Below are 27,969 nucleotides of genomic sequence, written 5' to 3'. Positions count from 1 at the left end.
TCCAAAAAGCGTTTGCTGACTCATCCAAACAAAAGTGAGACCTGGTTGTATCAACGCATTTGAAAAGTAAACTCCCGTAAGTGTCTGTGCTCCCCCCGCCCAGGAGAGAGCGTGTATTCCGTGAGGGACACACGAAAGGCTGAGTGAACGTCTGCCTGTGGTCCCTTACCTGGTGCACGGGTGTGTGAATTTACGCGGAGAGCTCTTAATTTCTGTAGTTTCTGCTAACTTGACACGGTAGTTGGCAAATGGTGACGTGTTCCATGCATTCAGGACATGATCGTGGTTACTAATAATCACTTTGTTTTGTACTGACAACTCCACAGAGAATTTACTACTGAATATCCACTTTACAGAAGAGAAACTGAGGCGTAGGAAGTGAAGTGACCGAGTCAGAGTAAGGACTCAGACAATTGGTGTTAGTAAATGAACCCTGCAAGGAGGCCGTTAGCCTGCGGTGGCTCTAGTGATGCGGCCGCCTACGTAAAGCAACCAAAATCTAAGCCTGTCAACGCCTCAGGGTGACGCACACCGCTGAGGACAACCAGTCACAAACCACCAACTAGGCTTTAAAGCGATAGCAAGTCAGTCATTTCCTTGCTTTGCTTCTGCCCTTTGAAACTAAAAATCTCTGCAGCTCCTGTGGCTGGAGTGCTCCTCACCACTTCCACTTTGGCGGTGCCTGAATTGAATCTATTTTTGCTCACGTAAAGTCTTCTTTTAAACATGCCTCAGTTTGTCTTTTAACATTGGCCGTAGAAGTTGGATTTGTGTCCAGTTTCTAGAACAGTGATCGTCCTCTGGTCAGGCCTTAGGCGTTATGCATACAACGTTCCTCTTCTACCACCACCTTCCGGATGCCTCCACCCACTACCAGCTCCCGCGTATCAGATCCCCTAGATGTGGTCAGCAATGGCTTTCACATGCAGCGTGCTCACATTATAACATTGCAGACACCCCTCCGTCCTCCAGCCAGCGTGTGAACTGAAACATGACCATTCCTGTTGAAGAGCCTGCTGTGACCACTTTCCCAAACACAGCCACTCCCCAGCTGACCCTGGGTAACCACTCTTCTGAACTTGGTCTCCATCACTGCATGGATGTCTTTCTATTTAGGCTACATTTTTAAGTGTTCTTAAACCTCATATAGTATTCTGCTATGTTTTCTCTTCTTACTTGCTTTTTTTAGTGTTATCTTTGCTAGGTTCATCCATGCTGACGTGTAAAGATCTGTCTAGTTCATGTACTTTCCTCACTATGTAGGATTCCCATGTAGGGCAATACAATAATTTATATGTGCATTTTCCTGTTGATGGACATTTAAATTGTTTCCAATTTTCAGTATGATTTCTGTTTTAAAAAATTTTGTATACTTTTTAAAGGATACTTTACATTTACAGTTATTACAAAATACTGGCTATATTCCCTGTGTTGTACAATACATGTTTGAGCCTATCGTACACCCAGTAGTTTACATCTCTCACTTCCCCACCCCGTATTGCCCCCTTCTCCCCCTCCGCACTGGCAACCATTAGTTTGTTCTCTATATCTGTGACTCCCCTTCTTTTTGTTATATTCGGTAGATTGCTGTATTTTTTAGATTCCATAGATAGGTGATATCCTACAGTGTTTGTTTTTGTTTGACTTATTTCACTTACCACAATGCCCTCCAAGTCCATCTATGTTGCTGCAAATGGCAACATTTCTTTCTTTTTTAAGGCTGAGTAGTATGCCATTGGTTATATGTACCATATCTTCTTTATCCATTCATCACTTGATGACACTTAGGTTGCTTCCATATCTTGGTAATTGTAAATACTGATGCTCCGAACATTGGGGTGCATGTATCTTTTCAAATACATGTTTTTGAAAACACGTGTTTTTGTTCTTTTTGGATTTATACCCAGCAGTGGAGTTGCGAGGTCATACGGTAGTTCTATTTTTAGTTTTTGAGACCCCTCCATACTGTTGTCCACAGTGGCTGCACCAGTTTACATTCCTACCAACGGTGTACCAGGGTTCCGTTTTCTCTAAAAATTGTAGATTTTCTTCCTAGGGTTAATTGAGATGATAGTTGAATAATAACATGAGAGCAGGCGAAGTCTAAAGAAATTTTAGAAAAGCTGGATAGAGTAGGAGAACTTCTGTTTGCTGGCGTCTGAATGTTATAGAGACACCAAGACATGTGGGCCAAGTTCTGGAGAGAAGGGAAAAACAGACGCAAGCTTGATATTTGGTGCAGCCTTTCTCCTTGGGGCATTTGCTGATTCAAATGTTACAGCCTAGGAGCTGAAAAACCAAAGAGTTCAAAGGACTCTAACGACAGAAGCCAAACGGCAAGAACCGTTTTCCATTGATAAACAGCATTTTAACTATGTAGAAGCAGAAAATGAAAAGAAAGAACTTTGCATTACATTTAATACAAGTTTAGGGAGATCTTGGTGGTATATTAGTGAGCTTATTTGTGGAAATTCAGCCATGTACATTGTGTTGGAGAGGCACCAAGAGTTCAAGATTTCTCGCAATTTGAGGACACAGTTGCCTTAAATGTAGGCATGGTGGCATCCATTTACATAACAATGATTTGGAGGATGTTGTGTTAGTCAGCTCTTGCTGTGATAATGCTTTGGAACAAATCACCCCAAACTCAGTTACATAAACAAGAATTTATTTTTCTTGGATCTATGGGCTAGCTGCAGTGGCTCTCTTTTAGACCTCTAGATGGCTAGTTTTGCTCCGTGTTTTGGGTCAGTTTGAGGTCTGTCACACACCTCTTCGTCTGGAGCCCAACTGTGAGGCTGCAGCTCCCAGGCCCTGTCTTCTCTAAAAGTTCACTGAAACATAGGTGAGCCCAACCGCACAAGCCCATTTAAGGCCTCTTCTGCTCATTTAAGGCCATCATGTCTGCTCATACTTCAGTGACCAAAACATGTCACAGATCTAAGCTGTATTTAGAATACGTGTATTTGTTTAAAGTTGGGTGCTCTCACAGAAGAATATTGCATTTTGGACAGTGTTAGCTTAGCATTTCCATCGACATTTGCAAACGTGATAAACGTCGTGTGCACTTTTTCACCTTTGAGAACTTTTTGAAATTGTGGGACAATTTCTATGGGGAAAGAAGAAGGTACGTTTTAGAACTCAACTCTAGTTATGGCAGTGTTGGGAGAAGAATTAATGAGATAAGGTCAATACAAATGAAAGATTTGGGATTCACATATTCATAATTAACATTAGCATTCTACAGAACATTCCTGGAGAATTGTGATGCTTGCTTTATGTGATTTCTATCATAAATCATTATAATCTGACCAAGCCACTTCAGTAAAACATACATCCTACAGTACATCGCATTTTAGTTTTTCCTACCACTGCACAACTTATCATCAGGCACGAAAGGCTACATTTATACGAAATGTCCAGCAGTGGCACATCCATACACATGGCAAATATTATACATTAGTGGTTGCCAGGGGTTTGGAACAGAGGGAAATAGGGAATGAGTCCTTAAAATGGGTGTAGGTTTCCTCTTGGGGGGATGAAAATGTTTTGCAGCTGGACGATAGTGATAGTTGCACAACATTGTGACAGTACTAAATTCCACTGAATGGTACAGTGGATTGTAAAATGATCAAAATGGTGAATTTTGTGTTCTGTTCATTTTACTACAATAAAAAGGAGAAAGAATTAGGGAAAGACTTAGAGTTTGGGAAAGTAAGGTGAACTGGTCAAGAAAAAGACAGCTCTACTGTTCAGTTCTCTCTCAGCTCTCCCAGTGCATTAATCCTCAGCAAAAAGTAGCCTGAACTTGTAGGTGATAGTCATTCAACACAGTCCAGGGAAAAGTAAATAAAATAAAAGCCAACTCTTCTTCTTTAGCACATCTATGAAAGGTTAACTTCCTGCTCAGCCACATGGACATTCATGAAGACGTTTCACTTTAGGTGTCCTCTACTTCAGTACTTTACTCACAGCTCATTCACACATGTAGGCAACAGCATTCCTTAATTCGATGGACTCTGCAGTGCTGGTTGTGATCAGTCTCATGAAAAGAAAAGGGAAGGAGGAAAAAGCCTCCACATTGACTTGGTGGTCTTGACGAAATGGATGCAGAAGACAGCTTGAGTGTCAAACTGGGAACTTTTATTTTCCTTTTCCTTTGCTTTTTATCTTTTCTATCAGGTCTTCTGCCCACTTCCCACCCCCTTCTTTCAAACAGGAGAGACACTCACTAGCTGCTTTTTTGTGTTTGTGCTAAAACAACTATTGTTTTGGGTTTCTTGTTGTTCGGTGAACATTATTGTTTTTACTGCCAAATGAGCTTCGGTGGTTGATGTAGGGGGTCTCTTGGGAGCTTAACTTTTTCCAGTTTAAGTGGAAAAGCTTTTTTGTTTGAATGGGCTTTTACTGGGTGCTTCAAGGTTTGCTCTTGGCTCTTTGATGGGGGACTGGATAGCACTGTGTTTCCTTTGAGGTTCCGATAAATAAAGGATCCTATGTCCTCCTGGGCACTTTTTGTTGATTTTGCTGTGTGTCCTCTCTAATAGCCAGATGCAGATTCCAGGAAAATGACATATAAATGAATATAAGTAATCTAATATTTTTAGAATTTGCTTTGGCCATACTCCTGATCTTATTCTACTTGTAGCAGAGCATTAGTTATGTATATATTAACTATAATATACCAATATTAAATATTATATTGATATATAAATTTAATATACTAATATTTATATTAATGTGTAACAATTATGTATTATATTAATATATATTTTTGCCTAGCATATATTATATACAAAATATATGAGTAATGAAATGTATTTATATGGTTAATATGTTCATAATATTAATATGATATATCCTGTAATATTGATTATAAAACAATTATATCATAATACACAAATTATAAATATATATATTTATATATATTATAAATATATAATTATTATTATCTGATATAATACACTATAGTTAATATATTCTATATAACACAATACATAATGTATTAGTATAAGACAATTATATTATGTAATTTAAATATAATACATCTATGAAACTATATGTATTTTAATTATACATTACACATACAAGTATGTATAGCTATTTATAATTTTATTTACATAGGAATCTGTTCATCATAACAATTGGTGTAAAAATATGCAATATTTTCAATCAAATAGGCCTTAACCTCACTACCTACACATAACTACTTTTACAGTCGTGAACCCTGTCTAACTCATGCTTCCATATCTCTCAACCTGCTTTTCTACACATGCACATAGACACATATTTATACACGATATATATGTATACTACCAGTTTTCAGTTCAATGTATATAACTATATAATATATATAATTATATTCCTGTGTATGTATACAAATATAAATCAAAGGTATGTGTATAGGTATGTATTTCATACGTTTATATAACTATATCATACAAATAATGTATGTGTATATAAATACATGACTATATACATACATACACAGAAATATACTTATTTAAACAAAAGGGACCTAAATAAACATAGTTCTCTAAGAATAAAACTAGTTATGTCTCACTGTTTCAATAACAGTTTAGAGTTTTCTACTGTATGTGCTTCTATAATTGTTATGAACAATTCTCATTTGTTGAATGTTAAGTTGTTTTAATTTTTTGCCACCATTAATGAAGCTCTAAAGAATACGGTGGGCAAGATTACTTGAAAAACTCTCCTAAAGGAAAAGGGTTAGGTATGCTAGGTTAAATGTACACAACTTATTTTTAAGTGCGTGGTTGATTCTTGAAGTATGCAGTAGAAATTTCCAGGACCCATGAAAGAAGGGTGGTACATGTGTGAGAGTTATAGCTATATTAGGAGTGGATTGAAGATCTTGATAGCTTAGAACAGAAGCTGGAAATCCTGTTTTTATGGAGCCAAGTGGCAAATATTTTAGGCTTTGTAGACCAAAGAGGCAAAATTGAGGATATTATTTAGGTACTTAGGTAACCATTTAAAACGTTACCAGTTAAAATGTGTAAATTATTCATAGCTCATAGGCCATAAAAATAGGCATCTGTCTGGATGCCTTGGTTTAATGACACACCTGACATAGAGACTTGTTTTTAAATGGCCATGACCACATGAGAGGCAGGAGGTAAGACTCCATCCCTACTAGATGGGAAGTTAGAACTAAACCTATCTATCCCTAGCTTCACCTTCAATGAAAGGGTGTGCCAGGAGAAAAAATATCTGCTGGCAAAGGAAGACTAAGACCCAATTCTCTTGGCCTCTGCTCTGGGTAGGAGACAGGTAGGAAATCTTGAGAATTCTGAACCCCAGATCTGTGTTCCCAGTGTTTGGGTTGCAAATTTATGTGCGGTCTTGCAAACAGAAGCTAAGAAATTAACTTAAAATGCTCCCAAATCGGTGGTATTCCAAACACAAAACTAAACCCTTTCTGGAGAGGTAGACCTTCAACACAGGCCTATAGCATTCCCACAGATAAAGTTTAGCTAAACGTGGGCTCATGATCTAAATTTACACAATAATGAAGAAATCAGCTAGAAGTGAAGAGAATCAGCAAAAAGCAATCAATACCAGAATTAGATTCCCAAGGCCATCCATCAGATGTTGGACTAATCAGGTGCAAGGCAGAAAATATACATAAAACTAGAACTGAAACAAGGAACAAGGATGTTTTAAAAGACTGGGTAGGATCTTTAAAACATTTTTCAAGTACATGTCATTGATAAAGCTAAAAACTCGAAGGTCGTGTAATACAGCAGATTAATCATGGAGAAGAGTGAATTTATGCTGTTTTTAAAAATATGGCAGATCAGATTTTCTGCCTAATTATATAAGTAGATTTATCTTTAAAAAATACACATTATTTTAAAGACTTATTGGCTGTAAAATAAGTTAAGGGTATTTCAAAGGGCTTCTCTCCAAAGAAAAGTGAGAAGTAGCAAAACACAGAAAGTCGAGGGTAACAAATGTCAATATATACACTGCGATAGGGTGAACTAAGCCTTAGGCTAGCAACAATGTGGACGAGCTGACCCTTAGATACTTACAACTAAGCTGGAATCTTCAAAAAGTTCAACTATTTATAACTAAAAAGATTTCTTAAAATTAATAATCAAGTGTTTTAATTGATATCAGAAGAGTAAAACAATAAACCCTGAGAACATAGAAAAATAGATAATAAATACATGAGCAGAACTTAATAAAACAGAAAAAAGTATAAAATTGAGGTGATTTAGTAAGTCAAAAGAATATTCTTTGAAAAGATTTAAAAAACACACTTTGATTAAGCAAAACAAAAACATAAGTAAATAATATACAGAAAGAATCAGGACAATGTTATAGCAGAGAGTACAAACAGAGAATATATAAAATGCCAGTAAATTTGAACTTTTCTGTAAAGTGGACAATTTCCTAGCTCCTAAAGTTTACCAAAACTGACACAAGAGGAAATCTATAGCTGGAGTTCTTTCACCAGTAAAGGAATTATGTCAATAGTTTACAATCTTTCACCAAGAAAATACCAGACCCAGCCAGATCATTTGGGAGGTCAATTCTATCGAACTTCTATTAAACAGATAACATTAATATTAACAAAGAAAAACTTCTAGAGAAAGCGAAGGAAGAATGCTCCTTTATTCATCTTATGAAGTCTATATAATCCTAATACTGAAAATAGATTAGGACTGTAAGGAAAAAGAAATTTACAGGTCAAATTTACTTGTAAATATAAAAGCAAAAATTTTAAACTATGATATTAGCTACCCAAGTTCACTAGAGTAAGAAAAAGCATGAGCAAGTTAGGTCATCCAATGAATGAAAAGGTAGTTTAAAGTCAAGAATATATATCAATAGATTGAAATTACCACATTTTATTTCTTTCATCTGTCTCTTTAAAAAATTGATAAGTACTTATATTGATCTCTCTTGTACTAGGCACTGTGCTAAGTCACTTACATATTTACTCCTTTAAACCTTCTATCATCCCTGTGGGAAAGTTCTATTTTGCTTCCATTTTGTAGCTAAGACTCTAACCCCCAGGAAAGTGAAGCAACATTTGTAAGTTTTTGTGGATGGTCAGTGATGGGACCAGTACAGGAACATCCAAAGTCTGTGCTCGGGAACAGTGCCACATGTTCACACTCACATTACAGATGAAAGGAAAGGAACCATGCACTTACCATATAGATTAAATCTCACATTACAGGTTAAAGGAAAGGAACCATGCACTTACCATATAGATTAAATCTCACATTACAGGTTAAAGGAAAGGAACCATGCACTTACATTATAGATTAATACCCCCATAACAGGTTAAAGGAAAAAGAAACATGTGCTTCTCTCAAAAGTTGTTAACAAAGCATATCCATTTCTTAATATATTTCCCAATTTCTTTTGCTTGTTTTCTGACCTTTGTAGTGCATTTTGCCATGAGGCAAATTTTATTTCTTATATAATTAAATGTATCCTTTTTTCTTTGTATCTTAGAAAGGTATTCCTCATGAATACTTTATTTCATGTCTCCCAGGTTTCTGATACTTTTACAGTTTCATTATTTTTTTAACTTTTAGCTAGTTGCTGTATCTAGAATTTAGTAATGATAGCCATATTTTCCCACTTTTGTTGAATAATTTTTGCTACTGATCCAAAATGTGAATTTTATTTTAATCTCAATTCCCTTATGCTCTTGCATTTAATTTTAAGATGCTTCCTGTTCCACTGGTTGTTTTGTCTATCTAAAACAAAATGCTACCTTAATTATAATGTAATTATAATGTAATAAATGTAATTAGTAAACATAATATGAAATATGATAAATAGCATATATAAAATAACAAAATATAATTTACCATATAACAAGGTCCAAGGAGAGCCAAACTATACAATCACTTGAAATAGCCCCCAAAAGATAGTTTATAAAATTCAATATTCATTTGTAATTTAAAAGAAAGAGTAAAATAGGGATTGATGAATGCTTCCAAAATAAGAAGAAATTATATGTCTAAAAGAGAAAGAGGTAAATGATAAACTTTAGTAACACTGGCAATAAACGCAGGACAAGATGTGGATGCCTGATATAATGTTAAAGAAAAAGTATTATGTAACATTGTTTTTGCAGCACTGATGAGTTCAGTGAAAAGAGAATCTCATAGAAATGAGTATCTCGTTCTTCTTAATGTCTGTACACTTGTCCATTGCACGAACATAACAGGTTATTTAGCCAATATGTTACTGATCTGCATCTGGATTTCTAGGTTTTCGTGGAATTTTATTATGCACAATTGTTTCAAACACTAGGACTTCCTCTCATGTTTATATCTTTTGAAAGAAACAATATCTCCACAGATGATTTATCTGTGCTGGCTGCTAGCTGACTTTGGGTACTTCTCAGTTCTTCCCTTTACCTTCCTTGTCAATATGAAAATGGAAGGCAAGAAGGTCTCCTGTTCAGACTGTAAAGATAGATCCTGGTGATAAAGTCTTGGTGGTAAAGGCTAAAAGTATCAACCCAGAACAAACGTTTTTCCAGCTGTAACTATGTGTGATTCCCTTGGCTTGATTCCGTAGAGGATGTAAGACAACACTGTAGAATCTGCGTCAAAGTGCTTCCAGTAGGATGGGCTAAGTCAAGTATGGTGGCATATGTAATTCAAGACAAAATATAATGTCTCCTTTTCTCTCCTAGCAAAACTTGGTGGAGTGAATGTAGAAGTCACTGTATGCTTTGAATTAAAGGAACACAATAAATCTTGTTTTGGAAGGTAAGTATTCTGGTCTCTTTGTGGAGATGAATTGGAAATTGTCTAGAAGAAGGAAAATGAGGTTAACCAAAGTTAAACTCATAAATAATTGAGCATTAATTAAATAACTGTGGTCTATGTTTGTCTTTGATCATAATTTCTCCCAATTTATAGACCTCTTTGATACTTGATGAATCCTTGTCAAAGATGCACTTAACAATGATTATTACTTGTGTATTAGGCTTTGCCTGGGCCCTGAAGAAACTACCCTAAATTACCAGCTATGATTGTCACTTGATTTCCTCACAGAGAACAATCAGAACTCCTTGTCTTAAGTGGCTTGGAATGTGAAACTAGTTAGTCTCTTAGATATTGTTAGAGGACCCTAGAGAGCCCATTGGTGAAAGTTTGGAAAACATTGGGCTTCTTAAAATTGATTCTTGTAGTGCTTTAGGAAAGATCACTGAACCAAAAGGATAATGGTGTTTCTGGTTCTGTTGTTAGCATTCTCCATAGAAACATTGCTGAAGCTTCTGGACTCAATTTCCTTCCCTATGTGTGAATGTCACTGAAAATATCCAACTCCATTCTATCCCCATATAACTTCAGAAACTAAGCAAAATGAGGACTCAAAATTCATTTCAAATAATGAAATGAATATATAACGTAGAATGGAACTGGAAAAATACCTGGTTTAAATTCTGGAAAGTACCAACTATACAATTCTGGATAAGTTGCTTACTCTTGCTTAGTCTAATTTAATGCCCATCTCACAGGATGTTATGATGATTAGTTTAATATCTTTGTATAACACACAGTGTTATGCAATTTCTTCTTGTTTTTCTTGAGTAAATTCATATCCTTAAGCAACTCACTGTAAACAATAGTTACTTACTTGCTTAAATTACTCTTATCTTCTATTATCACCTGAACTGTGTCCTGCTCAAGTTAATATGTGGAAGTCTTAACCCCCAATACCTCGTAATCTGACTGTATTTGGAGATAAGGCCCTTAAATAGGTAACTGAGATCAAATGAGGTCAAATGGGTGGGCTCTAATTCAGTATGACTGGTGTCCTTATAAAAAGAAAATATTAGGACACAGACATGAACAGAGAGAAGACCATGTGAAGACAAAAGGAAAACATGGCATCTACAAACCAAGAAGAGATACCTCAGAAGAAATCAATCCTGTTGACGCCTTATCTCAGATTTCTAGCCTCTACCCCCGTGAGTGAGTAAATTTCTGTTGTTTAACCTCCTCAGTCTCTGGTCCTTTGTCATGGCAGCTCTAGGAAACGAATACAACTTTTTATGGCCTCCTTGTCTCAAGTTGAAAGCTCAATATTTGGCATCACAGCTAAGAAACAAAAATATCATCTACATTCCTTGTTGTAGTCTTTCTTCCCCATTCTCATTGCTAGTAATTTTCATATTTGGGTCTGTTTTCTGTATCTTGTAAACAGAGCGTTACGCTCATTTCTAGTCTTACTGCTAATATACAATAAATGTGCAGATACCGAATAGATTTTGGAGAAGTGCAACATATAGTTGGTACATGTGTGAAATGTGTGTATTCATATATTTTATACTTTTTCTCTATTTTCTTCCTTTGGTGTGAGCTAAGATTCTCTGCTTTTGTGACTAGCGCTCCTGAATACTAATCCCTGGATTTAATTCACCAAAAATTGTCAAAAATAATAATAATCTGGGGAAAGAGAGAGTGATAGAGGGAGAAGAACAAACAATCAGGCAAGGGCAGTACTGTGAATTATTAGGGTCTTATTAATAACATTATGTTAGTCTAGAGGAAATGACCGTAAGTATCATCAGTGAGCCCAGTTGGTCTTTACTGACTGCTAGACACATCCCTGAGTTCTGTTCTTAGTCTCCAACTGTATGATGACTACTGTCTGGAAGTATTATCTGAACAACTAAAGTCACTTAATGGAAAAGGAATATGTCTTTAGAGAAGCAACAATAATTTTTCTATCTGATTAAAAAGCAATGTTGACTGTCTGGAAACCTCAGTCATATTTGTAAGCAGAAAAGCATTGGCTATTAAAAGTGGATGATGTAAAGAGATGAGCAGAAACTTTGGTGATAGGTATACCTGGATTTAATTCTCAATTCTACCACTTGGCAGCTGGATGGCCTTAGGCAAGTTTCATACCTCCCTGAAATTCACTTAATTCAGCCTGTAAAATGGCATAATATCTTATTATAGCATCCTTTTAGGAATTTTAAATCAGTTATTGAAATAAAAGTACACACTATATAGACAAGTATGGATTCCTCAATAGGTGTTGGACCTTTCATTTCTCCAGTATCCCACCCCCATGAAATAAAGAAAAATACTTTTTTAAAATTTATGAATATTTCATTGTTCTAAAGTTAAAGCCATAAAAATAAAAATAATCAAATGGCCTACTATCATACCATTAGAAGAACAAAAAAATAGGTGTTCATGAGAGTTCCAAATTAGAATACAAGTTTTCATTAGGCACCTGTTTATGTATGCTATTCTGCTCTTTACAATAAATAATTAAATTTAAAAGACTTATTTCCTCACTTTTAAGACTTTATTAGTTTACAAATTACATATCGACCTATGCTAAAGTTTATACCGACCCATGCTAATGAATTCAGTACAGAAAACAAAAAACACTGCACTCAAGCAAACTACATATATATATATATATATATATATCTATATATATATCTATATATAGATATATATATTACTTAAATGCATTTATATCCTACCGTGTCTCATAAAGCATTGTGGTAACTCACCGGAATACAGACAATCAAATATAACTGCAAAAGCACTTAATATAAACAGGGCCAAGGATACATAGACAGAAGATGAAGAAAAGATGAGGGAAATGTGAACAGGAGGAAGTGTAGTTAATCGAGTTGTATGTTTTGACCTTAATATTCTCTGTGTGGGGACTTCCCTGGTGGCACAGTGGTTGGGAATCCGCCTGCCAGTGCAGGGGACATGGGTTCGAGCCCTGGTCCGGGAAGATCCCACATGCCGTGGAGCAACTAAGCCCGTGTGCCACAACTACTGAGCCTGTGCTCTAGGGCCCGTGTGCCACATCTACTGAGCCTGTGCTCTAGGGCCCATGAGCCACAACTACTGAAGCCCATGTGCCACAACTACTGAAGCCCATGTGCCACAACTACTGAAGCCCCAGCGCCTAGAGCCCGTGCTCCACAACAAGAGATGCCACAGCAATGAGGAGCCCGCACACCACAACGAAGAGTAGCCCCTGCTCGCCCCAACTAGAGACAGCCTGTGTGCAGCAACAAAGACCCAACACAGCCAAAAATAAATAATAAATTTATTTTTAAAAAAAGATTCTCTGTGGATAAAACAACATGTAAATGATTGGTTACAAAGCCACATTATTTGAAGATGCCAGACTGCACATTAACAGTCTGACACAAAAGGACAGCACAGGAAAACTATTCAAAGGTAAAGATTTTTAAATCTTTGCAGTTTGATCCTTTTAGAGCAAGTATAATGAGCTCGACACACATTTCAACACTCAACATTTTAATCACATGTTCAAAGTATGTCTCAGAGTCATTGGAAATAGCTGTTGTCTCCGTCCCTGATATCCAAAACTGATCTGTGATGTGTAAAACTCAGGAGGTATTGATATCCACTTTTTGGCATCTGAACAGGAAACAAAGTTGTTTTGCAGTGATAATAAAGAATGAAGTAAATGCAAAAGGTTACAAAAGACAAAGTACTGAGGGAATGTATTAACAAAACGAGTCAAACTAAATTCTGGTGAACTGGGGCCTACGATTGTACACACTCCATGGAAATACCCCAGCCTAAATACTGGCATAGGAGGAAGGGTACTGCGAAGCCCATCACAGTATAATCCTTTAAAATGTCCCTTTCAAGGTTGGCTCCACTCAACACTGAGTATAGGAAATCTTCCCATCAGGCAGAAACACTGGCTGCCCAATGATTGACCAAGAAATTAACACACTAATGAATAAATGATGCTAATTTATTTCTATCCCTGACAACGGAAAACAGCACACACTCTGTGTCAATGGTATGTCCTCTTTCCCACTTTTCTAAATGGTAAATTATGTTTTTCCCTTCATTGCTTTATATCATGTGTGACAGGCATGATGGGAAATGGTTATCAATGGTTCTGTTATTGATTTCTACCTTCATTTCACTGTGGCTAAACAAGATACTTTGTATGATTTCAATTTCTTAAAAATGTATTGGTACTTGTATTGTGGCCTAACATATGGTCTTTCCTGGAGAATGTTCCATGTGTACTTGAGAAAAATGTGTATTCTGCTGTTGTTGAGTGGAGTGATCTATATATGGCTGTTAGGTTTAGTTGATTAAATGTGTTATTCAGTCCCCCTACCTCTCTACTGATCTTCTGTCTAGATGTGTTTTCCATTATTGAAAGCAAGGTATTGATCTCCACCTATTATTTTAGAACTATCTATTTCTTCCTTCAATTCTGTCAATGTTTGCTTCACATATTTGGGGGTTGTTTGGTACATATATGTTTATAGTTGTTATATCTTCTTGATAGATTGAACTTGTTATCAACATATAGTGGCCTCCTTTTCCTCTTGTGATAGTTTTTGATTTAAAGTTTATTTTGTGTGATAGTAACATAGACATCCCAGATCTATCTTCCTTCCTTCCTTCCTTCCTTCCTTCCTTCCTTCCTTCCTTCCTTTCTTTTTCTGTCTCTCTTTCCTTCTTTTTTGTTACTATTTGCATGGGATATTTTATTCTATGCTTTAACTTTCAAGCAACTTGTGTCTTTTGAAATCAAGTGAGTTTTTTGCGGACAGCATATACTTGGATTATGGTTGTTTTGAAAGTCCATTCTGCCAATGTTTATCTTTTTATTGGAGAGCTTAATCCACTTACTTTTTCAAAAATTACTGATGAGGAAGAACTTAATTCTGTCTGTTTCCTGCTTGTTTTCTGTATGTCTTATGCATTTTTTGCCCCTCATTTACTCCATTACTGACTTCTGTGCTTAGCCGATTTTCTTGTGGTGAACTCTTGATTCCCTTTTCATTTCTTTTTGCATATAGTCTATTGATATTTTCTTTGTGGTTCTCAAGAAGATTACATTTACCATTCTAAAGTTAAAACAATATAATTTCAATTGAAACCAACTTCAGTAGCACACAGAAACTCTGTTCCTCTACAGTTCCATTCCTCCTCTTTACATTATTGTTGTCACAAATTACACCTTTATACTTTGTGAGCCCAATAACATGGATTTATGATTATTTTATGCATTTGTTTTTTCAATCATGTAAGAAATAAAAAGTAGAGTTACAAGCCAATAACACAATACTGGCTTTAGTATTTGCCCATGTATTTATCTTTACTGGAGATTTCTATTTTATACAGCTTCGAGTTGCTGTCTAGTGTCCTTTCATTTCAACCTGAAGGTTCAATTTAGCATTTCTCCTAGGGCAGTGGTAGGAAGTTGTAAAACAAACGCCCTCAGCCTTTGTTCATCTGGGAATGCGTTAATTTCTCCCTAAGTTTTGAAACCAGTTTGGGCAAATGTAGAATTCTTGGTGGACAGATTTTTTCTTTCAGCACTTTAAAAATGTCTGGCCTCTTGCTTCCGTGGTTTCATATAGGAAATTAGCTCTAATCTTTCTGAGGATCCCTGCTTTGTAACAAATTTCTTTTTTCTTTCTCCTTTGGGAGAAAAGATTCTTTCTGTGTCTTTTGGCTTCTGAGAGTACTGTTTCTTGCTGTGGGGTTCTTTGAGTTTCTCTTAGTCCTGAAATCAGCCAAAGATTTATAGCAACCAAACACATACTGAACCAGGGAAGAGGCAATTTGAAAATGGCAGGAAAGCTTTGTGGCATTTTTACTTGCCCTTGCCCCATCCACTGTTAGTGTAGTGATGTTCTTAAAGTGGTGGAGTCTTAATGCAGTGATAGTCTTAAAGTAGCAGCAGACCGTTCCTAGTATGGGACCCTCAATCCTGCTTCAGGAGGGAGCAGAAGAGACCGTACTGTCAGATTATTATGTGTATCTGTTCTAACCTGTCTGGGAGCTACCTGAAGGACTGACACAAGATGCTTATCTCTGCCTTAGCTAACTTGGAACACAGTCTGGAAAAGCAGCGGTCATTGCTCAAAAAAAGTGCAAGGTGAACTAACAAAGCACAGATGGCTGGGGCAGAAGACTGTGCATTGAAATACAATAGACCACAGAAGATGCAGGAGCCAAAGTTGGGGGAGATTCTTTGGGAAATTAGAACCTACCAAAAGTACACATGTGTCCAGAGAAATTAAGAAAGCCACATGCATACCCAAGATAAGATGCATGTTCTGAAAACACCAGAGGAGTCTCTAAGCTTTGACCATGGGCTGAGCCCTGAACTCAATGCCGGTCAGCTAAATGTTGAAGGAGTGATCCAGCAATCTACACAATGGGCAGAGGTGTGTGATTTTGAGTATGCATGTGGATGTGCTTGTGTATATTTGTTTTTGTTTGTTTTAGGTGCAGGAATTCAAGGAAATCTCTGTCAAAACATTAGCTAAACATGAACTAAAGGAACAGAGACTTCAGTGCGTACATACAATAAGGAAAACAGTCATTGCAAAAATAGTTTGGAAAGGTCCCTAAACAAACAGACTACTATAGCCTTCAACAATCAAAAGCCCAGAAAACCCTGGGCAAGTGGGAGAATCTGATTTCCATAGATACCACATTATAATATTTGAAAGACAAATTTTCAACCAAAAAAATCACAAGGTATACAAAGACATGGAAAAGTATGGTCCATTTAAGAAAACAAATTAATTGATGAAACCGTCCCTAAGGAAGCCCAGACATTTCTCCATTGCATATTCTTGCCTCCTTTGTCATAGATTCATTGACCATAAGTGCATGGGTTTCTTTCTGGGCTGTCTATTCTGTTCCAGTAATCGATGTTTTGTGCCAGTACCATACTCTTTTGATTACTGTAGGTTTGTAGCACAGTCTGAAGCCAGGGAGCATGATTCCTCCAGTTGTGTTCTTCTTTCTCAAGACTGTTTTAACTATTCAGGATCTTTTGTGTTTCCATACAAGCTTTAAAATTATTTGTTCTAGGTCTGTGGAAAATGCCCTTGATGTGTTGATACAGACTGCATTGAATCCGTAGATTTCCTTGGGTATGATGGTCATTTTAACAATATTAATTCTTCCAATCCGTGACCATGGTATATCTTTCCAGCTGTTTGTGTCATCTTTAATTTCTTGTATCAGTGTCGTATAGTTCCCTGGGTACAGGTCTTTTACCTCCTTAGGCAGATTGATTCTTATGTATTTTATTCTTTTTTACGTGATTGTAAATGGGATTGTTTCCTTAATTTCTCTTTCTGATAGTTCACTGTTAGTGTATAGAAATACAATAGATTTCTATATATAAATTTTGTATCCTGCAAATTTACCAAGTTCATTTTTGAGCTCTAATAACTTTTTGATGGTGTCTTCCAGATTTTCTATGTATCATGCCATCTGCAAACAGTGACAGTTTTACTTTTTCCTTTCCATTTTGGAGTCCTTTTATTTATTTACTTTTTCTTGTCTGATTGCTGTGGCTAGGACTTCCAAAACTACCTTCAATAAAAGTGGTGAGAGTGGGCATCCTTGTCTTGTTCTGGATCTTAGGGGAAATGCTTTCAGCTTTTCACCACTGAGTATGTTAGCTATGGGCTTTTCATATATGGCCTTTATTATGTTGAGGTATGTTCCCTCTATGCCCACTTTCTGGAGAGTTTTTACCATGAATGGATATTGAATTTTTTTCAAAAGCTTTTTCTGCATCTCTTGAGATGATCATATGGTTTTTAGTGTTCAATTTGTTACTGTGATGATGAGAGACCTAAGACAGCTACAGAGGCTAAGTGACCTTTCCTTCCCTGAATGGGTAGGTATCCTTGTTCTGCCTTCTAATTGAGTTAGTATCTGAGTAAAGAACTGCCAGGTGTCATTTAGTTCACAATACACTGCTGTGGCAATATAGAAATGAATTTGCCTAAATCCTTTGGCTTTTCTAAATTATAGTAAATGAATATACTGAATGAATACTTCAACTTAAGGAAATGTTCTTAAAAATATATTAATGTAGGCACTTCAGTGGAGAATTGAAAGCAAAACAAATAACTCAGGTAAAGGGTTGAAATTAAGGTACACTCAGTTGTATCCAGTTTCCTTTTGTAAATCTCTCTTTTTAATTAGAGTGGACAGTCACTGGAGAATATCTGACTTGGGGCTAAGGAAATCTAAGCCTTCTTGGCCACACTGTATTCTCTTATGTCGTTTAATAAAGACACCAGTTGGGTTGCTGAAAAAGTAGTGGGAAAAATCAATCCCTCACATCCAAAGGGCGGCTCTTGAAAATATGTGGATTGTTGTAGTCATTTTGCTCTTCTGGCCTCAGAAGTTCTAATCTTAACCTTAGCCCCTCATGCAGAGAGACTTTTTAAACCAATTCGCACATTACTCATTATGTGACTGTTGAATAAGAGAAACCCAGCTCTTTTCCTGTGCTTTCAACCAGTTATCTTCTTCAAAAATTTGTTTGGATTGTTATACCTTAATCTTGCCTGGCAAGGGCTTATGGGAAGGTTCTTATTGTTTGAAAGTTTGGTGCCAGTATCTGCAAAGAAAGAAGAAAGTAAAGAAGGAAAGGTGTGTTTATCAAACATCCCAATAGTGAAGGTGTGTGAAAGCAACTTTTGAAAAAGTGAATCTGTCAGAGTTTAGCCGTATTATTACATTTTATTTTATTCATTGAAAATAAATAATTATCAATGAATCCTTTCTAGATTTTCTAGTTTCCCAAAGTTCCCTGTATTCACATTCTAAGCTGAAAAATGGTATTTTAAGTCACTGCTCTCCACCTTATATTATTTATAATCACTCCTCATGACCTCTTCCGTCAAAGAAACGTGATCCTGAGAAGTGTCCTTTGTTTGTCTTTGTGGAATAAGTGATGGGGATGCATCCTGGAGACCTGTGAGATGTTTAAATTGTGGCCTAATGAAACTAGGATGGAGAGTTCTGGAAAGATCTGGAAAGATGGCTGGTAGAGTGTGGCCAGATGTGGGAGAAGAGAGACGTACAGAGAGAGGGAGAGGAAATTTTCAGAGGGAGAAAATTAAACAAATAATTCAATAAGTTTTGTTGTGTGGTGTGGGATGCAAGCCTTTCTCTCCCCCTTTCCTTCACAATCTCTTTGTTAAAGACTGTGTTTTTCATTAGTTTTACTAAGATAGGATTTGCCATTTTCTTTGGATACTGAGAATGGACCCATGGAAACAGTTACATTTGGGTTATCTCTGACTATCTTTAATGAAGAACATAAATATCGGCCACACTATCTATGCACATGCTATCACCATGCCTTTTTTGTTCTCTGTTCATATATCTAAGTCCTCTTCTTTGAGGTCAATCTCAAATCTCATCTGAAATGTACATTTATTGATAGATTCAACCCATAATGAACTGTCCCTTCTTTGTCCTCCTTATGCTCTGATTATCTATAAAAACTCATTTTTGAACTTAGAAACTGTCCAATATGATATATTAGTTATTTCATCAGCATCTGTTATATCCTCAACACAGTTATAAGCTTTTGTGGGGCTGGGATCATACATTCTGTAATTTTTCTCAGTACTTGCACTTACTTTGATAAAAAGTGCATTCATTCATCTAAACATCATTTATTGAGTGTTAATTAAATGTCTCAAGTCAGTAAATATTGTTGGAATAAATGCATGCATGAATGAGGGAGTATGCAATAGGTAGCCTAATGTACCGCCCAATGTGAAAAAACCAAAAACATAAACACAAAAGCAAGCCAAACAGTGGACCAGGACTTTCTGTAAAATATCCTGCTTTTTGTTGGATGAGGCCATGAAAATCAAGATGCTCCTGAAACGTCTTAAGAGCTGACCAAGAATAGTAAACAATTGAAATTCTCTCAGGCTTATTCAACCCTATCACTGGACACATTTATACCTCTCAGGAATGTTATTAAAAGAAGAGATTAATAAACCTTTTATAGATGAGTTGATAAATCTCTAAATATTTAAATCTTCATTTCCTCCTAGGTTTCTCTATTTTGGGTTTCCAAAAGATTTCAGTAAACCACAGGATAATTAAAAATTTAGACATTATCTTTCTTACCTTCATGTTTTTTTATGGCAAACACCGTTTTATTTTCTCCATAGTGCCGCCCAATTTCCACCAGTACAGTTCTTAAGTGAATTTTGCTCTGGATGGTGGGATATATAAGATGTAAATTAATTGTTTGTATATGTTTTAGAATTCTTCAAAAGGGCCTGGCCATGGAAATGCATTGAATATTACTTAAATAAGTAAAGTAACTTCCTCAGAATTATTATTCTATTCTGGTTAGGATACTCTCTGCTCTGGTTTGTTAAAATTTCCCTCTAGAGTGGTTTTAATTTTGTTTCTGATAGGGTCCTAGGATTTATTGCCACACCCATCCTGCATCTTTCTTTGAATTACTCTCCTTGCAGTTTCTGATTCCTACAGGGCCTTACAGGTTAGTGACAAGCTGGCCATCACAACTCTGGGAAGGACAGGCCTACTTTTCAGAGGTGTTGATGTTTTCTGTACCTGAAGGTTTTCAAGAGATATCAATCTTCCTCACCACCTCCCTTGGCCCTCTTAATGGACTAAGCAGTTCCTCATGAAATTTCTGTAGGATATCTGTACTAACTTCTCAATATTGTTCCATCCTGAGTCTAAATTCCCTGCCTCAAGGTAATGTTAGATTTCTAGCTCCAGCCCCTATTTACATAAGGCCTATACTAAGGAACGGAACCCATACACATCAGTCTGCTCTTATTTCTCTGGATTTAATTTCTCTGTTACTTTCTGAAACATGCAGGTGTTCCTTTCTTTCTTTTAATCTCAGCTATGTGCTTTTAACTTTTTCAAAATTGACCCAGAATTTACATGTGTCTCCAGTAAGAGTACATTAAATTGAGCTTAGTCTGCTCTTCTACTGGCATATTTGAGATCCAAATAATTTGCTACTTAACTGGATTCAGTTACCTGTATTTGCAGGCACCTAAAACTCACCATGTTCCAAATTTCCCCCTTTATTGTTAGTAATTTTCTTGGGAATCTGGATAACATTAGACGGAATAAAGTTAGTGAGTGGCCCAGGAATGCCTGAAATTTTGTTTGTCAGAGTGGCCAGGGAAAGTTAAGCAAAGAAGACAACCAAATGAAAAACAGAATCACATTATTATGGCTGAGACAAGATTCCATGCCGAGCTCTCTGTGGAGCTGGGTTGGGTCATAACTTATGCCAGAGCTCTAGGAGGGGTTGACACCATCTCATGCCAAGCTCTCAGTTCTGGGCTAATGTCATCTCTGGTCCACTCTTTGGAGTGGAAACTTTGGAGGAATGGCCAATGTGTTCCACGGTGTAGGAAGAGGGAAATTGTGAATGTTACTTTCTAAATTGTGGAGGAACTAACCACTGTAAATGTGCCTTGAACTATGGTGTTTAATTTGACCAGTCAGATCAATGGCTTTCCCCTTGAATGAAATGCTGCTACGTATATGAGCGGAAAAACAAAACTGGTGTAAGGAATAGATAGTTAGTGGGAAGCAGCCGCATAGCACAGGGAGATCAGCTCTGTGCTTTGTGACCACCTAGAGGGGTGAGATAGGGAGGGTGGGAGGGAGGGAGATCAAAGAGGGAAGAGATATGGGGACATATGTATATGTATAACTGAGTTACTTTGTTATAAAGCAGAAACTAACACACCATTGTAAAGCAATTATACTCCAATAAAGATGTTTAAAAAAAAAACTAGTATAAGGAGATGGAGAGACTGGGAGTCTTATTTTCCCAGCAATTAACTTTTCCTCGACCATGACCTTCCCTTTGAGTCTCCTAGACCTTGGGGATGATCGCAACCCCTTGGGTTGGGTGTTGGCAACCCCACCTTCACTAGAACCTCTATAGTTAACTTTGATTTTTCCCACTCCGTCTATCCATGCCATGTATGCAGTCAGACATTTGATCTTGGACTTTTACTGACAAAATATCCTTGAATATAACCATTTCTTTTCACTCCCACTGCTACTGCTTTTGTCACTGCCTTAACTAGGGCTTTATCTTTAAGTCCTTTATATAAATATATAAATAAAATATACAAATAAATAAAATATAATATTAATTCTGATGATTTTAAAGTCTTTTCTTGATAAAGACTTTTCCTGATAAAGATACACAATATCTTATATAAATATTTTTGTATTATCTGTTCCTTTCTTAGAATTTTAGTCATATGATTCTATCTCTTGGTATGTCTAGAACTTTTTGATTGAATGCTGACTATTTTATTTGGCTTTTTAAATTTTTAAAATTTTTAAATTTTTCTCAGTGGAAATGTTTTGCTTCAAAATATTTTACTCTACCTGGAAGTAGAAAATCTTCAAATTACAATTTTTTAAATGCTTTCAAATATCAATACTATAGGTGTCACAAAATCTAGAAAAATGACATTTGAAAATTAACTACTGCCAGATGTGTCTCTATAAAACTTTTTCCCCACTCTTGTAGCTATATATTCTTTAACTGCCTCCTCATATGACAGTTTATGTGTTTTAGAAATAAAATTTTAAGAAATAAACTTTGTAGTTTATAGACATAGATTTCTTTTAACATGGTTGATTAGAGGTTGCTTTTAGTTATTAATAGTTTAGAAAAGTTTATTTCAGCGTCACAATTTATTATTGATAATGTCACATTAATTTTCATTGTTAACTTTGAGAAAACCTCTATGGATTACTTCCTCATAAATATTTACTATTATAAATGCATTACTGATTTCAGTACTGCTATAGGATTGTGCATTACAGGAATTCTGATAAAATACTCATTCACACCATTCCATTACACATATTATTGATGAGGTATATTCTTTTATTTATTTATTTATTTATTTATTTATTTATGACTGTGTTGTGTCTTTGTTGCTGTGCGCAGGCTTTCTCTAGTTGCAGCGACTGGGGGATACTCTTTGTTGCGGTGTGCAGGCTCCTTATTGCGGTGGCTTCTCTTGTTGCAGAGCACGGGCTCTAGGCATGCAAGCTTCAGTAGTTGTGGCTCGCAGGCTCAGTAGTTGTGGCTCACGGGCTCTAGAGCGCAGGCTCCATAGTTGTGGCACACGGTCTTAGTTGCTCCATGGCATGTGGGATCTTCCCGGACCAGGGCTCGAACCCGTGTCCCCTGCATTGGCAGGTGGCTTCCTAACCACTGTGCCATCAGGGAAGCCCCTGGAGTATATTGTTTTTTTGTTTTGTTTGTTTGTTTTTGCAGTATCCTGGCCTCTCACTGTTGTGACCTCTCCCCGTTGAGGGGCACAGGCTCCGGACATGCAGGATCAGTGGCCATGGCTCACGGGCCTAGCCACTACGCGGCATTTGGGATCTTCCCGGACCGAGGCACGAACCCGTGTCCCCTGCATCGACAGGCAGACTCTCAACCACTGCACCACCCGGGAAGCCCTGGAGTATATTCTTGACAGAAGGAAATTTCCGTTTTGACTAAGCATTGAAGAAAACTGAATCTTTGACTTATCTTTCACATGCCTGATGATTGAAATAATTTTCCACAGAATAACTTCTGGTTTTATACTTTTCAGTTCTTTTTTTCTTCTTCAAATGCACATGCTTTGAGAGCTGTGAAGTGCAAGACATGGCTATATTGTAAGGTGGTTTTTGTCCTTACGCTTCTGTGTCTTGTGCTAGTTAAGTCAGTAGAGTAGTCAGTAAGAGTACTGGAAGTTATTCCTGTAATGGGATATTATATAGTCAATTACATATGGTGGTGTCTGAAAATCACATAATAGCCTCACTTAAAACATCTCCTTAGCCAGATTTCAAAAAAGCCTGTGACCAATCCAATATGATCCAACATAGCGGACTATGATAGAAGGAAAATTGGCAAAGAAATAGACGCTGGTCTTACCTGATGGAAGTTAAAATATCTCACTTTTGACAATTTTGCAAAGACCTATAATTACATGAACTAATTTCTAGGGTTCTTCGTAGGACCTAAAAAGGAACCCATAGAGTTGTGGAACAACAATAGAAGCTACTGTGATGAGAAGCCCCGGCACCACAACAAAGAGTAGCCCCCGCTCGCCGCAACTAGAGAAAGCCTGCACGCAGCACTGAAGACCCAATACAGCCAAAATAAAAATAAATAAATAAAAATAAATAAATTTATCTTTTAAAAAGTAATACTCAGGTTTGAGTCATGAGAAATTTGATGAGGAGAAATTAGCTAATGTTTTCAGAACTTTGAAAATATCAAACTCAGTCTCTTAAGATTTTAGCATTATATACAACATCGGTTACTTATTAGTGGTTTGGGAAGGCCAATTTAAAATTTTCTCATCTTACTGTATTGAAATTCATGGCCCTAATGTTTTCCACGTTGACTATATGAATGATGAAGAAAAGTCAATCATGTGTTTCATTTCCAACTGGACAGAAAACAATATTTTAGAAAGTGTTTGGACTACTGACTTTTGATTTCTTCTAAGGCAAATGGATAGGTAATTTTTATTCCCTGATTAGGAGGAAAATGGTGGAAGAGGGCAGGGTTAAGAATTAAGATTTCAAGAGCATGAGAGGTAGATGGCCAACCAGAGTTCCTAAGGTTCGGTGCCTGTAACTGTTGCCGCCGCTTAAGCCTGCCAAAGCAGTGGTATGGCTGCTGGGCTCGTGTTTGCTACCTCTAGAAACATTCTTGCCAGTAGTGGCGGCAGCGGGACTCAATTACCCCCTTTTTTCACTCTCTCCAGAAGCTCCAGATGGCGTCTTCCGTGGGCAACGTGGCCGACAGTACAGAACCAATGAAACGTATGCTTTCCTTCCAAGGGTTAGCTGAGTTGGCACATCGAGAATATCAGGCAGGAGATTTTGAGACAGCTGAGAGACACTGCATGCAGCTCTGGAGACAAGAGCCAGGCAATACTGGTGTACTTTTATTACTTTCATCTATACACTTCCAGTGTCGAAGGCTGGACAGATCTGCCCACTTTAGTACTCTGGCAATTAAACAGAACCCTCTTCTGGCAGAAGCCTATTCGAATTTGGGGAATGTGTACAAGGAAAGAGGGCAGTTGCAGGAAGCAACTGAGCATTACCGGCATGCATTGCGTCTCAAACCAGATTTCATCGATGGTTATATTAACCTGGCAGCCGCATTGGTAGCAGCAGGCGACGTGGAAGGGGCAATACAAGCTTACGTCTCTGCTCTTCAGTACAATCCTTATTTGTACTGTGTTCACAGTGACCTGTGGAACCTGCTCAAAGCCCTGGGTGGCTTAGAAGAAGCCAAGGCATGTTATTTGAAAGTAATTGAGACGCAACCGAACTTTGCAGTAGCTTGGAGTAATCTTGGCTGTGTTTTCAATGCACAAGGGGAGATTTGGCTTGCAATTCATCACTTTGAAAAGGCTGTCACCCTTGACCCCAATTTTCTGGATGCTTATATCAATTTAGGAAATGTCTTCAATGAGGCACAGATTTTTGACAGAGCTGTGGCAGCTTACCTTCATGCCCTAAGCTTGAGTCCAAATCATGCAGTGGTACATGGCAACCTGGCTTGTGTATACTATGAGCAAGGCCTGATGGATCTGGCAGTAGACACCTACAGGGGAGCTATTGAATTGCAACCACATTTCTCTGATGCTTACTGCAACCTAGGAAACGCTCTCAAAGAGAAGGGCAGTGTTGCTGAAGCAGAAGATTGTTATCATACAGCTCTCCGGCTGTGTCCCACCCATGCAGACCCTCTGAATAACCTAGCCAATATCAAAGGAGAACAGGGAAACAGTGAAGAGGCAGTTCGCTTGTATCGTAAAGCATTAGAGCTCTGCCCAGACTTTGCTGATGCCCATTCAAATTTAGCAAGTGTATTGAAGCAGCAGGGAAAACTGCACGAAGCTCTGATGCATTATAAGGAGGCTATTCGAATCAGTCCTACTTTTGCTGATGCCTACTGCAATATGGGAAACACCCTACGGGAGATGCAAGATGTTCAGGGAGCCTTGCAGTGTTATACTCGTGCCGTTCAGATCAGCCCTGAATTTGCGGATGCCCACAGCAATCTGGCTTCCATTCACCACGATTCAGGGAATATTCCAGAAGCAATTGCATCTTATCGCACTGTTCTGAAGCTTCAACCTGACTTTCCTGACGCTTATTGTAATTTGGCTCATTGCCTGCAGGTTGTCTGTGATTGGACAGACTATGATGAGCGAATGAAGAAGTTGGTCAGCATTGTGGCTGACCACTTGGAGAGGAATAGGTTGCCTTCTGTGCAGCCTCATCATAGTATGCTCTATCCTCTTTCTCATGGCTTCAGGAAGGCTATTGCTGAGAGGCATGGGAACCTCTGCTTGGCTAATATAAGTGTCCTTCATAAACCACCGTTTGAACATCCAAAAGACTTGAAGCTCAGTGATGGTCGACTGCGTGTAGGATACGTGAGTTCTGACTTTGGGAATCATCCTACTTCTCATCTTATGCAGTCTATTCCAGGCATGCACAATCCTGATAAATTTGAGATATTCTGTTATGCCCTGAGCCCACATGATGGCACAAACTTCCGAGGGAAGGTGATGGCAGAAGCAGGTCATTTCATTGATCTTTCTCAGATTCCATGCAATGGGAAAGCAGCTGATCACATCCATCAAGATGGTATACACATCCTTGTAAATATGAATGGTTATACCAGGGGTGCTCGAAATGAACTCTTTGCTCTCAGGCCAGCTCCTATTCAGGCAATGTGGCTGGGGTACCCTGGGACTAGTGGCACACTTTTCATGGATTATATCATCACTGATCAGGAAACTTCACCTGCTGAAGTTGCTGAGCAGTATTCTGAGAAACTGGCTTATATGCCCTATACTTTCTTTATTGGTGATCATGCTAATATGTTCCCTCAGCTGAAGAAAAAAGCCGTCATCGATTTTAAGTCCAATGGGCACATTTATGACAATCGGATTGTGCTGAATGGCATCGACCTCCAAGCATTTCTTGATAGTCTATCAGATGTGCAAATAGTCAAGATGAAATGTCCTGATGGAGAAGACAACGCAGACAGCAGTAATACAACTCTTAATATGTCTGTCATTCCTATGAATGCTGTTGCAGAAGCGGTTATTGAAATGATTAACAGAGGACAAATTCAGATTACAATTAATGGATTCAGTATTAGCAATGGGCTGGCAACTACCCTGATCAACAATAAGGCTGCCACTGGAGAGGAGGTTCCCTGTACCATTATTGTAACCACACGTTCTCAGTACGGGTTACCGGAAGATGCCATTGTGTACTGTAACTTTAATCAGTTATACAAAATTGACCCATCTACTTTGCAGATGTGGGCAAATATTCTGAAGCGTGTTCCCAATAGTGTACTGTGGCTGTTGCGTTTTCCAGCAGCAGGAGAAGCTAATATTCAACAGTACGCACAAAATATGGGCCTTCCCCCGAACCGTATCATTTTTTCCCCTGTTGCTCCTAAAGAGGAACATGTTCGGAGAGGCCAGCTGGCTGATGTCTGCTTGGACACTCCACTCTGTAATGGACACACCACAGGGATGGACGTCCTTTGGGCCGGGACCCCCATGGTGACTATGCCAGGAGAGACTCTTGCTTCCCGAGTTGCAGCTTCCCAGCTCACTTGTTTAGGCTGTCTTGAGCTGATTGCTAAAAATAGGCAAGAATATGAAGAGATGGCTGTGAAACTGGGAACTGATGTAGAATACCTGAAGAAAATTCGTGGCAAAGTCTGGAAGCAGAGAACATCTAGCCCTCTGTTCAACACCAAACAATACACGATGGAACTAGAGCGGCTCTATCTACAGATGTGGGAGCATTATGCAGCTGGCAACAAACCTGATCACATGATTAAGCCTGTTGAAGTCACTGAGTCAGCCTAAATAATGACTGTGTGCCCAGGAGAATTACCCCTGTAGCTGAGCCTCAACCTTCTGGGGGAAAGGGAACTACTTTTTCAATATCATGTTGCAGATGGGTGACGCACAATGATAACAAATAGCACAGCCAGACTTGCTTCCTGCATGATCATGACAGGGAGAGACACAAGAGATGGGAAACT

At 37.8% G+C, this 27,969-nt stretch overlaps 1 protein-coding gene across 1 annotated transcript; it reads left to right on the top strand.

Annotated features, from left to right (window-relative positions):
- Positions 1-8: 8 nt before the first annotated feature.
- LOC309806934 (UDP-N-acetylglucosamine--peptide N-acetylglucosaminyltransferase 110 kDa subunit-like) lies at positions 9-27,889 on the top strand (the record flags this gene model as incomplete). Its single annotated transcript, XM_082626021.1, has 5 exons — positions 9-76; positions 9,695-9,770; positions 24,641-25,160; positions 27,000-27,182; positions 27,882-27,889. The coding sequence occupies exons 3-5, from the start codon at positions 24,650-24,652 to the stop codon at positions 27,887-27,889; spliced, it is 702 nt and encodes a 233-aa protein (XP_082482147.1). The 5' UTR covers positions 9-76; positions 9,695-9,770; positions 24,641-24,649.
- Positions 27,890-27,969: the final 80 nt, after the last annotated feature.

The sequence above is a fragment of the Mesoplodon mirus genome (assembly GCF_964341445.2).
Source record: "Mesoplodon mirus genome assembly, chromosome: 1".
In the NCBI taxonomy this organism is placed as follows: Eukaryota; Metazoa; Chordata; class Mammalia; order Artiodactyla; family Ziphiidae; genus Mesoplodon; species Mesoplodon mirus.
This window is presented reverse-complemented; position numbering and strand designations above follow the sequence as displayed.